The 13332-nt window shown below is 36.1% G+C and overlaps 1 protein-coding gene across 1 annotated transcript in view; it reads right to left on the reverse strand.

Moving 5' to 3' along the window:
- The window catches only part of METTL15 (methyltransferase like 15), a 100717-nt gene extending 87886 nt beyond the window's left edge, over positions 1–12831 (reverse strand). Inside the window, exons 1-2 of the mRNA XM_009288865.2 lie at positions 12769–12831; positions 11677–11956 (exon numbers count right to left, since the gene is read on the reverse strand). Of these exons, the coding sequence (XP_009287140.2) occupies positions 11677–11956; positions 12769–12785 (297 nt within the window). The 5' untranslated portion in view covers positions 12786–12831. The remainder of the gene's footprint in view (positions 1–11676; positions 11957–12768) is intronic.
- Between the last annotated feature and the right edge of the window lie 501 nt (positions 12832–13332).

Raw genomic sequence — 13332 nt, forward strand, 5'->3', positions numbered from 1 at the left:
GCTTAGACCGGTAGTTGTACAAATACAGTCTTGAGTTTAAAAAAAAAAAAAAAAAAGGTATTTTTTACAGATTTGCTGTAAAAAGATCATTCTTATTAATGTTTCCAGTACACCTACTACAGAAATCCAAAAATATTGCAGGAAGTCATCTTAAGTGCTACTTTTCTTTCTATAGGCAATGAAAGCTGTTAAATATTTTTGCTATAGAAATCCAGTGTACTTAGTGTTTCTTCATGTTTTTATTATACCAGATCAAAACTGTCGGTAGGGAATAACCATGTAACCTATTCTAAGCCATGCTCAAAACATCTGAAGAAATTCATAAACCAAATTATTTGCAAAAATTAAGGTAAACTTTCTAATGTCTCACCAAGAAGTAATTAAAGAAGTACAGCAGATCTTAATTACCTGACAGTGTCTGCAAAATTCTTCAAAAAAGGAAATCCAACCAGATCATGTCACCGTGATAAAATAATCCAGATGAGTCGACAAATATTTTATAACTCCTTAAAATATTACAATGAATCACATCTTGGACATTATCCCAAATGATCTATGCAATACGAAGGAATCTTATTAGTGTTATAAAATATGTGGATACTAGAAAGCTCTCTAAAGAAGATAAAAGTACTATAATACTGAGGAAAAAAACCCACACAACTACTTAAGTGCTAGTTGTGGCCAAGTAAGAGTTTACTACTTCAGAAATAAGTGGTTTACATTCTACTAAGAAGGGCTTTTCAATAGGATACCATTTCCCACTTATAAGAAAGAGGTCACTGTCATTTTTATACCTTCCCTACATAACTGTTTGTTTATAAATTCAAGGCCAGCAAAGAGGTCTGCATTCAGTCCTGCTGAACAATTACCCATCTACAAAATTCTTTACTAAAAAAAAGATAAGCCCTCTCTACTCAAACAAAATATACACCATGTATGCCCACTTCAGGCTTCGCAATAGTAATCTTGCTAGGTTTAGAGAACAGTATCTGTCAAAACTTACAAAATGTTTAATCAGATCATATTTCTAGAACTATCAGGAATCTAGAACTACTTTTGCTAGAGCAAAAAAACTGATAAAAAGATTTATCCGTTTGAGGTCATTTTTTTCTCCATGATGTTAGCCCTTCAGTCACCAAAATACTAGCAGATAACAGAATTATCCACGAGAAAACAAAGTTTCTATGAATCTGTCTCCTCTTCTCCTCTGTCAGGGGTGCACTTACTGCTCTGCTAGAAGAAGTGACATCTGTTGAAAGAACATACCTCAATGTAAGCTGAAAGATTTGCAGCTTCTCAAAGCCATTTAACAAGGACTTTAGACTAATCTTAAAAAGCAAAGTCTAACTATCCACCCCTGATTAATTCCACTGCATATATCTATAAATTTTAATTATGTTTCTCAGTTCTAAGCGCTGCTTCTTTGGTTGACTCAAGATGCAGCTTATGATGGGTAAGGCTCCTGCATCCTCCCAACTTATCCCAGATCTGTTTATTGTACCTATCACTATGTCCCTTCTAATACATGCATAGATCAACCATGTAAAGAAAGGATTATCTTTTCATTTTTGCAGAAATACCTCAGAGTTTGTCTTTGATTCCCATTAAATATAAAAAAATTTAAAAAGGCATACTTGTTTTATATGCCTGCCAAAAGGCAGGACTTTTAAAATAATTTTAAATAAAATGAATTGTTAAAAAATGTTGGCACGGTGAGACATGCTATAAAAGTTGGTTACTTGTGGGATCACAACAAAGATTTGTTAGTAGAGAAATCTACTTTTAGAGAAATGCTGGAAGGGTTTTAATGTTTCTCTAAATAAATTCAGAAACTGTACACACTCAAAGTCGCAGCTGAAAAAATTAAAACATACACTGTGCTGTTACTCACATGCAAATATGAAAAATTATCCTAGAACTAAGAAAATGAGAGGTCAAAGGTAGTCCAAGATATTCTTGCATTTTTATCAGGATATTTCTATACCACTGCAATTTAGTAAGAAGCATTATTTAGTTTTTGGCATACTAATAACCTTTCCTCCCTCTTATGAGAATTTAAAATATTTTGCAAAGATGTTCAGTTTCATAAGGTAAATCAGACATATCTGTTTTTAAGCTAGAGAGTATCTGTTTTGATTCTTAGTAATTGTTTCAAAACTATTGCCACACAGAAGGGAAAATATTATTTAAAAAAATCTAGAGAACCACATGCTGTACACAGACACCTAGATACTCTGAAGGCCTTACCTCCCACGCTGAAAAAGTTGCAATTTGCATTTGCATTCTGTTACTTCTATAAGGAACTCCAAAAATGAAAGATGACTTACTATTTGAGTATATGTTCTAATGTCATTTCAACATCAATCAATAACAAAATACTGCCATGTTGTAATATAAAATTATTTAACAATGAAAAAGGAATTAAAAAAAAAGAACTTCTGGAAAATAAAAACAACTGTGGCAAAAAGTGGTTGAGGTTACTCTGTAGAGCAAAGCAGTCATTTCAAGTTTCCCTGCAGCAAACTTCAAAAATGTTGAAAACATATGCAAGGTAAACAAGCTTTCCAAAACTCTGCACCTACAACCAAAAAGGTGATGTTGATGACACTGCTATGAAATGTATGAGCAGCTACATTGTACAGATTAAGCCACAGATCTTCAGAGGCACAATTCCCATCCAAACCTTGCTCAAGTATACGAGCTGAACTTGACAGTGAAAACATTATAAAGGGATTAAAAGGTCTTATGCCTTATGACATCACCTGCCAGAAAATAAAGATGACCAAAAAAAAAAATCTTAGTTCTGTAATTTTGCTAATGGTAATACATGACACCATACAAACCATTTTTTCTGGTACCTACTAGAAAGAAGAGAAAGAAGCAAATAAAGTACACAGCAAAAAAGAATTTTAGTTGCAAGCAAAAAATACCTCCTATCAGTTCTATATACTACATATGTTTCATCTATGTAAAAATTTATCACATGTAATTTAAAAAAATAAGGACTGATAGGTGGAACATTACTGGACTGCAATTTTTTCCAAAAGCACCTTTGAGAGAATATATGAAATGATAAAAAAGTTGTTTACACTCTAACAATTTAGATTACAAAACAAAATCTAAATAAATATTTGGCATTTTGTAGGAAAACAACCTTCTCACTTAAAGTATTATATTAACTGCAATATAAAATGATATTCCAGTACTGGTCTATTCAACATAATGCAACCATTATTACCCATTTTTCACATTCATCTCATTGGTACACTAACAGAGGATGCTACTAAATTATACTAGTTTACAGCTGAAATATCTGTAAGATCACTGACTAGGTCTGCATATTCAAGCATTTCAGTAATTTGCATTCGCTATCAACTACCTCTACATCATTCCACACAGAAAGGAAAAAAATTGTTATGAATATAATATTTTGAAGCACCCTTCAATCATAATCACTCAATAGCCTCAAAATTAATTTCAAATACATTTGCTTCACAAGGGTTCAATTTTCTGATTACAGCTAAATATGAAGCAGCAATTTTGTAGGCAAGATACTCCCTTCCTTACTTATGAACATTTTTTGTATTAAAACATAAAAAAGGCATATTACCTCTTTTTTGTTATTGTTTTGCCTTCTTCACTTATTTTCTAGGACTGCATACCTTAATTTGTGATCTTGATTCTACAGAACATACTGGAATACTCCACCTGTAAACTTTTACAATTTATCTTAAAATACATGACGGCTTTCTCAGTCATCACTTGTAGGTCCTTCACAGAAGCCTGACAAAAGTCCGCTTGCTGGTAAACCACTCTAATCCTCGCACGTCCAGAAGCAAAGGGAGCCATGACCCAGACCCTCTAGCGTATGCCAAGTGGCATTCCTTGCATAGTGTGAAACCTGCCAGCCAGACGCTGCATTTCATGTAACCGAGTGAAACGTCCAGAAAGATTACTGAGAGCAAATTTTTTCAATGCGACAGAGCACAGATGAGCCTTTTCCCCTTACCCCCTTCCCTCTTAGATCAGAGGTAAGAGAAGCAAACAAAAGTCACCAGCACCTGCCTTTAGACAGCTCTGGCAGGCTTCGCTTCAGTATGCATTATTTACTTTACCCATTTTCCTAAGAGTAATGTTGTCTGGAATTAGATTTAATGACATTATGACTCAAGCAAGCCATTATTAACATTTCCATAAGAAATTAAAATTTCAGTGTCTGAATGACTTCAGCTAATCACCAGACTTAGCAAGACAGCTGATTTCCTCAGCTACCTCAGAAATTTCTTTCCTCGTTTATAACTGAGGAGGTATTTAAGATGCAATGAAAATTTTACAAAGGCTAAACTGAAAATCTAATCTAGTTTTTAACACTTATGGTTAGCCAACCTGAAAAAGCCGTGTACATGTTTTTGGTAAGTCTTGGCTGCTAGGTGCCTACAGCAATTTGACATTAGATAATACAACTTTCTATAAAGAGGGAGCCTGAAACAGTATCAGTTGACTTCAGTGTTTAAAACACAATTTCTATAAAGGAGCCTGAAACAGTATCAGTTGACTTCAGTGTTTAAAACACAATTATATAAAAAGTATTTTCCCAAGCTGCTGAGCACCAACCACCACTGGAATTAAGATGATGTGCTCAGAAACTCTGAGAAGAAAAATAAAATAAAAAAAATCAGACCATACATTTGGGTGACTTCAGATACCCATTAATTTTAAACATCAGATTTGGTAGTTTAACCTTTTAACAGTTGACTTCAGTGTTTAAAACACAATTATATAAAAAGTATTTTCCCAAGCTGCTGAGCACCAACCACCACTGGAATTAAGATGATGTGCTCAGAAACTCTGAGAAGAAAAATAAAATAAAAAAAATCAGACCATACATTTGGGTGACTTCAGATACCCATTAATTTTAAACATCAGATTTGGTAGTTTAACCTTTTAATTATCTCTTCATGCAGAACACGCCTGTGTTTTGCTACTCAAAACAGGATTACCTTAAACAGAAAGACAACAAAGTAAGGAAAAAACCTGCAGATATTTCCTGTACTCCAATCGTGATCTTAAACCCCTAGTAATATTTTGTGTGGTAGAAAAAGCCTGTATGCCTGTATTCAAGTTTGCAAACTCGAATTCAAATATTTAATAAGAAAGCTTAGCCAAAAGGCTGACTAAATAAGACACAGTACTAGATGGGGAGGAAATGAGTAGCTATATATATTAATTATCACCCTTTCTGGAATCACAGGCTCACTCAAGTTAAAATTTAAAGGGCTTAGATTACTTTCTGGTGAATTTTATTAGTTTTCCCCAAGAGGTGCAAAGACTAATGCTGTCACAACAGAAAAGGAGAGCATATACAGCGTCATTACAAGCTGAGTCACCCGAACGCATTGAATCTTGCTTTATTATAACACAGCGTCTTAAATAGTCTCCTGAAGCACTACCATTTGTTATGCGATAGAGTGATAACAGCAAGCTAACCCAGTATTACAATAAAATGAAATCTGGCGCATCTGCAGAGTTGTTCTCAGTAGGCAGACCAAGTTCCCTTGCTGGTCTCTTTGGAGATAGCAGCTGCAGGCTTCCCTTCCTCTACTGCAATAGAGAAAGATGCAGAACAAAGTTGGTGAGAGCTATCTTGTTGCTGATGATAACATTTAGATATGCCTGCTGAGAGCCATGCTGCAGGTGGGAAGAAGAGGTGGTGGGGCAGATGGCCAAGAACTACAACCAAAAGATTCTTCCCTGTGCAGCTGTAGCCATCAACTTATCCTTTCCCCCCGGCCAAGTTTTTTTAGTTACTTTCTCTCTAAAGAGAAAAATCTTGATGTATAAAAAAAGTAAAATCTGAAGGGATTTCTTCACCATGCCTCATTTGTATCTTGCCATCATTCAGATCCAATATGTGAATGTTTTTCATTTCCTGGTACCACAGTCTAACCACAGCAGTACCAGCTTCAAAACAGAACAGATGTGCAGTGCTCTCAAATAAACTATATGTGTTTTAATTCATCTGTCATTAGGGAATTTATGATCTTTGTATTTTTTTGGGACCCACTACAGAAGACAGCAAAGCAAGAAACTTCAGATAATTAAAGAGAGTGACTGGACTTTCTCCGCCCCCTCAACTGACAAGCTGTTCATGAACACCACCTCCTGTCTTGTTTTCCTCCCTGTCCCCTTCTTTCCTCTCTCATCTCGTGATGGAACTCACCCGATGCAGATGACATTTGCTGGCATCACATTGTTAATTAATACTCCTTCTACCTTGTTACTTTTTTGATTTAGACTGCTTGTCACAGCAGAGAGCAATCAGTTATAAGTTAAGGAACTTAAGCAAATAGGGTCTGGTTTTCCAAATCCCCACGTAGACACTACCACCATAAAACCAGATAATATTATTACTTTAAATAATAATAGATATTTGGGAGACTCTCTTGTGCATATCTTAATCGAAACTTTTTTGAAAATGTTTTGAAAATGTTTTCCATTTTCATGCACTACCTTCAAATGCTAACATCACCAAAAAAAACCCTTGTAAAGTATGATTTTAGCCAAGTATTTTAAACAGTGTTCTCTATCTGATGAGATTCCATTTAACAAGTTTCCTATTACACACCACAGAAAATGAATACACTTTGCATACGTATGCATTCTACATACATTTTATTACACATCTCCCTGCAGAGCTGTGATCTGAAACATGGCTAGTCTCTTTCATAAATTCACAATATACACAACCAGGAAATCAGGCAAGACAAGAGTGACTGAAAGGGTACACAGGAACTACATGATCAGCTGAAATAACTCTCAATACCTGCCAGTAAAACTAACATATCATGGAAAAAGCGTGTTCTGTAATTCCCAGAATATTTTCAGAATTTCTCTATATTAATTTATTGCCTCCTGGAAGTTCCACTATCTTTCTTCCTGTTTTACAACAATGGCTTATCTTTATCAATCACCATATAAATCACTGTACTGCTGCCACAGAAAAATTAACCATACAATTTGCTTATGGAAAGATATTTTCAGCATGCTTCCCACAAAAAACCCATAGTTATTTCTACAATAAAGAACACTATATAAATCACTTGTTTTATGTCATTGGACCTACTTTCATTTTCCAAGTCCCGTGGAAAATAGGCTAAAATGATAAAAACAATTACTATGTCCATGGAGTGTTGTGCTTTTTCAAAACAAGTATGTTGGCATTTATCTCATGACGTAATTAACATTCCGTGCCAAACCTGGTATTTCGGTTGCACCCTACAAAATACCTGATACAACTTGTGAACTCAGAATTAATTTTTCCAGGTCCCTTTTCAATTCCTGTTTATCTTGGACACCCTGCGGAAAACTTCAATTTTGAGAGCCTTTAGTGTAAATGGGTTGTTCCAGTTATAAATTATTTGCAGATGGCTTTGGAAATACTATGGTAAGTACACTCGTCATCAGCATAGCCACGTAACTATTTATACACAGTGATACTTGGAAACTCTTCTCACAAAACAGAAGTCCACTCTGTAGGGTGCTGTACAGAGAAAGGTTATTTTTGTCCTTAAAAGCTTACATTCAGTATAAGGCAGAAAAAGAAAAGGAATACTGACATATGGACAAGGATATAAAGAAACTAAAACAACACTTCAGTTGTTGCACACCAGCAGTCTACCTCAGCTTCCTTTGAGTGCCATCTATTACTTCACAAACTAGCTCTGCGGAATAGGAAGGAAACTATGCTCCAGATCAACAACATCCAACAATGGCAACAGAACTTCAGGACATGAAAGGCCTCTGTCTTCAAACTAATTGCAGAGCTCAAGCAGCACTTCAGTGACAAAAGACCAATGTTTGACTGTCAGCAATGTCTTATGCTTCCTCTTGTTATTTTGGAAGGCCATGCTCATACCCTCTCTCAGCTGAAAAAGAATCATTTGACATTTGGATGCGTGAAAACAATAGCTATCCTGAGAACAATGCAATATATACCTGAAAGAATGAAAGGAAAGCTCATGGCAAAGCTGGATGTTTTTAAGAAATACCTGTCTCTTTCTAGAAGCTAGGTATCACACGTTATTTCCAAGACAAAGAGGATACCCCCTTCAATGAAAGCTGGGTAGTAAAAATAAGCTGAATAATTCCATGAAGAATCAAAGAGGATACCTCCGCAAGAAGTCCCAGCTAACTCAAGATGTCAGACAAGATCTGTTTGGGGAAAATTAACTGCCTTATTTTTTTTTAGACACAAATTAACATAATGAGATAAAAAGATCATCTGATATTAACTCCATTTCTGATGAATCACTTAAACACCGGAGAAAAGGGAATGATCCCATTCATTCTTTCTCACCTCAAGTTTGACCACCTACCATTTAATTTACAGATATTAAAAAAAAGCTTCCAGAACTATCATAAACCAGAGAATACTCCTAGAGCTTACTGTATCTCCATTTTAGTCTATTCTAGATCACATTTAATGCAAAACCATAGATGTCACCAGATTACAGGCTCCCCCATAAAATCTGAGTAGGATATAATATTTCTTTTTGTTCTAGTTGGAGTTTAAGTATTATATGTAGAAGTGTGCTGTTTGTGCTGGAGCACTATCAAAATAGTTTCCTAGAGCTTTGCAACCTGTAAGAACCTTTGTTGTAAGACCCCATTAGAATAATTAAAAATTCAAAGTTTCATCCTCTGGCATTCATACTAGAACTCACTGCTAATGAAATTCTTTTTCATATCACTATAGCTGTATGACGTGGAAGAGATACACATCTCTAGTTAAAAGGCAAGTGACTACTGCAAAGGAAAAAATAGGAGAAAGTAGGGTGAAAATTGGAAAAACATGCTTCTGGATGTCCAAAGACATTCATTCTGAAAATATGCTTGGTTCTTCGCTACCTTTAAAGTTTAAGAGAACAGAGAAAACTCAAGCTGCCCAGACAACTGCAGAAACACTGGACGAGCATGCATAAAGAACACTAGTGGACTGAGAAGACTAAAATGTAGTTTAGTCAATACAGGAAACTTAAAGAGGAAATTACTTGTGTGTGGATTTACTGCAACAGACTTTTCATTGAGGACAAGTGAGGTAGATCGGTAAAAACTAATTCGTACAATGTGCTTCAAAGACAGGACTACTACAGGGACTTTGTAGAAGCAAGCTCTAAGGCAATAAAGGCATATTCAAAGATAAGTGGAAATACTATTGCTTAAACCCCTGACAAAGAGATTCCACAAAGGAGACAGTCAACAAGAATACTCAATAGGAGGGTACTAACATCTTTATCTCAGCTGTGACTCACTCTTAAGTAACATTTATTTTCTTAGGAACCCCTATAAGTAAAATGAAAACCCCATTCACTGACCAAAACCATAGGGAGAATATTGTCTTTCTAATTGGATTTTCTTTACATTGGCAACTCCTTGTCTTAGGACACAACAAGAAGTAGAGGCCCAAATCAGCTTTTTTATAACAAAGAATATAATTGTGTTAAAGCCGAGTAAAGGAAATCTTTGTGTGAGTAGCAGAGAAGCAAGCAGAAAAACAAAATCCAAGACCAGAACATTACCATCCCTGCCCACAAAATAAAGAAAGTGTTCATGGACTTCCTAGTCATGACTATGACCTTAAAAATGAAAATTGATACAACAGTCCCAGGTTCTATATCCATCTTAACAGAAACTGTACCACCATTCATGTCAGTGAGAAAAAGTCAGTGTCTTTGTTTAAAATTTCACTGATGCTTACTCTAGCAAAACTCAGCTGACACATTGCATCCTTTTGCACACTACTTATTTTCAAAACTTCAGGCTTCAGAAAGTGCTGCAAACATATGATTTACTCTGTCTTTAAAAAAAAAAGAAAAACAGAAATGCTGTTTTCATTTTCAGTTATGCTAAAAAGGCTAGCCATGTTACAAATGCTTTTCCATTTTCAGTTACGCTAAAAAGGCTAGCCATGTTACAAATGCTTCTGTTCAAGATAACACACTCGAGCTCTCTTATGTCTGTCATTAGAGGTTCACCACGAGCTTAGGAATCTGCAAAACCATGTATACACAGACCTGCAAAAAATCGCACCCCAATAATAAGCTATTTTACATTCATAAATATTTAAATTCTCAAAATCCTTCAGGGACAACAATAATTACTCTCCACAGTTTATAACCAGGAATAGTTTCTTTTGCAAGTTCTGTCGCCAAGTAAGTTTTTTTGATATCAACAAACACAGTTTAGTAAACAGTCCCTTCATCAGCCTCTTCTTAATTCTTATTTAAGTAGAAACTTACACAACTGGACACATACAATTATGACACATATTGTGTGACACATATATGTGACACACATAGTGTCACAATTTATTTGCTCATTTAATGTGTGAAAATTTCATAATAGTTCTCATATCTAAATGAAACCTAAACTCAAAGTTCTTTATGTATTTCACTAGTTTAGGTATCTTCAACAGTAGGACACGTGCAAGAGCAATGTGTATGTCACAATAATTACACTATTCAGATTCTCTCGGGTTTTCAAAACACTTAAAACAATACATTATCTTCCAAACTAAAGAAGTTCTCTCAAGGCAATGCAACAAGATTTGACTGCAGTTTTTTGATCCCTGAGTCCACCTCAAACTTGCTATATCTCTTTGCCACTGTAGGATGATGCTGTTTTTGAGTAAAAATAAACAAACATACACATACTTTGAACTTTCTACTTCTTTATGTATCATTTCAGTCTTTGTAGTAAAACTACATATTGATAAGCCTAAATTAATAAGATTCTATGAAGCTTACATGAAAAGCACTAAAATCACAGATGAAAGCATCTGAAATGTGAAAAATCATTTAAGCATTTAAGTTGTATAAGAAAACTTTTCAACTTAATATTGTATTTAAGACCTCTCAGGTGAAAACTATTTCACTGTGTAACATTTTTGCAAAGGGAGTGCGTAGCAGCATACCTACACTGCATATACCAGTACAACGTAGATATATCAACACTGCAGCGTAGAGAGACCTGAGCTAAGCCAGATACCAAAAGGCATCTACTTACAGTACCGTAGCCAAGACGACTTGTAATACTTCCACATTATTGATGCTAAACCATTTCTGGTACCATTCACAGTCATCTTATAACTACAGTACCTCTACAGTGCACCACATTATGCAGTGTAAGCATATCCTAAGGAAATATAGTGCCTCAAACCAAGTGAAACCATGGAAATAAGTATCTCAGAACAAGGTATGATGATGATGATTTTTGAAGCCTATGTACTTACTACCTCTTATACAAAAGGAAGAGAGCTCTTCACAAATTGATGACATAACCATACATGATAACTCCCTGCTACTATTAGTAATTAACACAACCCTAGAAATACACAAGAGCAATCCAGAGAGACAAGCACAAAAGCAAGAGACTATTCAAATACTTACTACAGTTTTAACAAATACTGCTTATTTGGGGATTCAGGCATACAGATGCCAGGTTTTTATTATTTTAAATATAAAGCCTTAATTTGAATTGCAAAACAATTTAGAAGCTTTAGAAAGTGCAACAGTCTTAAAGAGCATCCCTTTACTTCTCTAAACAAGAGTTACACTGCACAAACTTTTCTGCTGGACTGCTACTGAATCACAAATGTTAACTAATCATTTAACTCACCTGGCCCGGCTGGGGGGATAAACAATTAACAACCTCCTCCAGCATCACTGGTATGTGCAATCTTGCAAAATTTTTGTTTTCTGTACTTTGAGGTAGCTCTTCAGTTTCACATTTCTGGACGGTTTGTTCCTTTAGTTCACAGTCAGAAGGTTTTTTTGCTGAAGAATGGATCCGTCTGGCCAAAGTAGCCACATTTATCAAATTCAGTTTTAAGTTGCGCAGAAACAAACATTTGTAAACTTGGCACAGACAATGAGATAACATTTTGGAGTTGCTCAACCTAAAAAAACAGTAGATGTCAGGAATTACTTTGAAACAAATATTTAAAACAGTAGGTTTGTTTAAAAAAACAAAACGGAAATGCTACAAGTAAAGCATTACACAGCCCAAGATGGGTGGTTTTATAGATATGTCATGTCAGCAAAAAGTGAGAATCTCTTTAACTTGTTCTCAGAATTTTCAATGTCATCTACCAATCAATCATATTCAAGCAACAACAGTTTTCTTTTCGTAAGTAACACCTCTTTTTCTTTTCATTGCCAGGACTCTAAGAGCATTACAATGTCCTGGTGATGCTAAGATTAAATGACTAACCAAATCTGAGCACAACCAGAACAGTGACTTTACTTTCAAATTGTTCCCCTCCGTTTTGCCAAACACAATGAGACACTTGCTCTGAATAGTAGCACTCTGGTTGCCAAGTTTTCTGTATTTCTAGTTAAAATGGGAATGCACAAATCAAATACTGTAACCATATTTAAAATGGTGCTATAATTTAGTGTTACATATGTAGTAAATATATGGTTTTCATCATGCATTACATCTTGCAATACCAAGTATTTCGAGCACAGCCAGAGGCAAGAATTCTCCAGAGTATAACTAACTGAAATAATACTCTAAACCCTGGAAACATCAGTGTGATTAGCTACGTAGTTTGCCTTTTAACTACATGGAGAACTGATGACTTTTCCCCCTGTCCAAAACACCCCAAAACCAAGTCAGTAACCTACTAGTAGAACATGCTGAGTTATCACCTCTGGAAAGTTATTCTCCTGATAATTTAAGCCTCAGATGGGCAGTATTTCCCCTTACCTTAAATTTGGAAGCATGTGATTCTATAGCCTTGCACAGGCATTCCATAGCCCTGAGATTTTGCCACAAACCACAATGTCTCTACAGAAATCATTGTATGAACATTGGTGAAGACCCAACAATCATCATCCAACTCACACTGCCCTACGTTGGTACAAGCTGAGGACGTGTTGTTAACACTAGGGACACAGATCACCCCACTTACAATCATCCTCATTCTATGCAATTAGGGATTTTTTTTTTTTCTTAGAAGCGAGCAGAAATCATTTAAGTGGCATTTGGGCAGAGTTCGAGGCAGCCGCCTGCAGATCGGGACTTGCACTGAAGCGGACGGTAAAGGCAGCCAGGGAACACAAACTCAACTCCATAACGCTTTTTCCCAGAGACGACCGGAGAAGCGGCACGCAGCCCGCACCCCAGCCCAAGCCAGGCCCCACGGCGGTGCGCGGGAGGAAGAGGCTGAGGGCTATTCCCCGCTCCCCGCCCGGGCGAGGCCGGCGGGACACGAGGGGCCACCGGGAGCGAGAGGCCGCCTGCCCGCCAGGCCCGGGGGAAGACCAGACC

The sequence above is a fragment of the Aptenodytes forsteri genome, unplaced genomic scaffold (assembly GCF_000699145.1).
Source record: "Aptenodytes forsteri isolate BGI_AS27 unplaced genomic scaffold, ASM69914v1 Scaffold8, whole genome shotgun sequence".
In the NCBI taxonomy this organism is placed as follows: Eukaryota; Metazoa; Chordata; class Aves; order Sphenisciformes; family Spheniscidae; genus Aptenodytes; species Aptenodytes forsteri.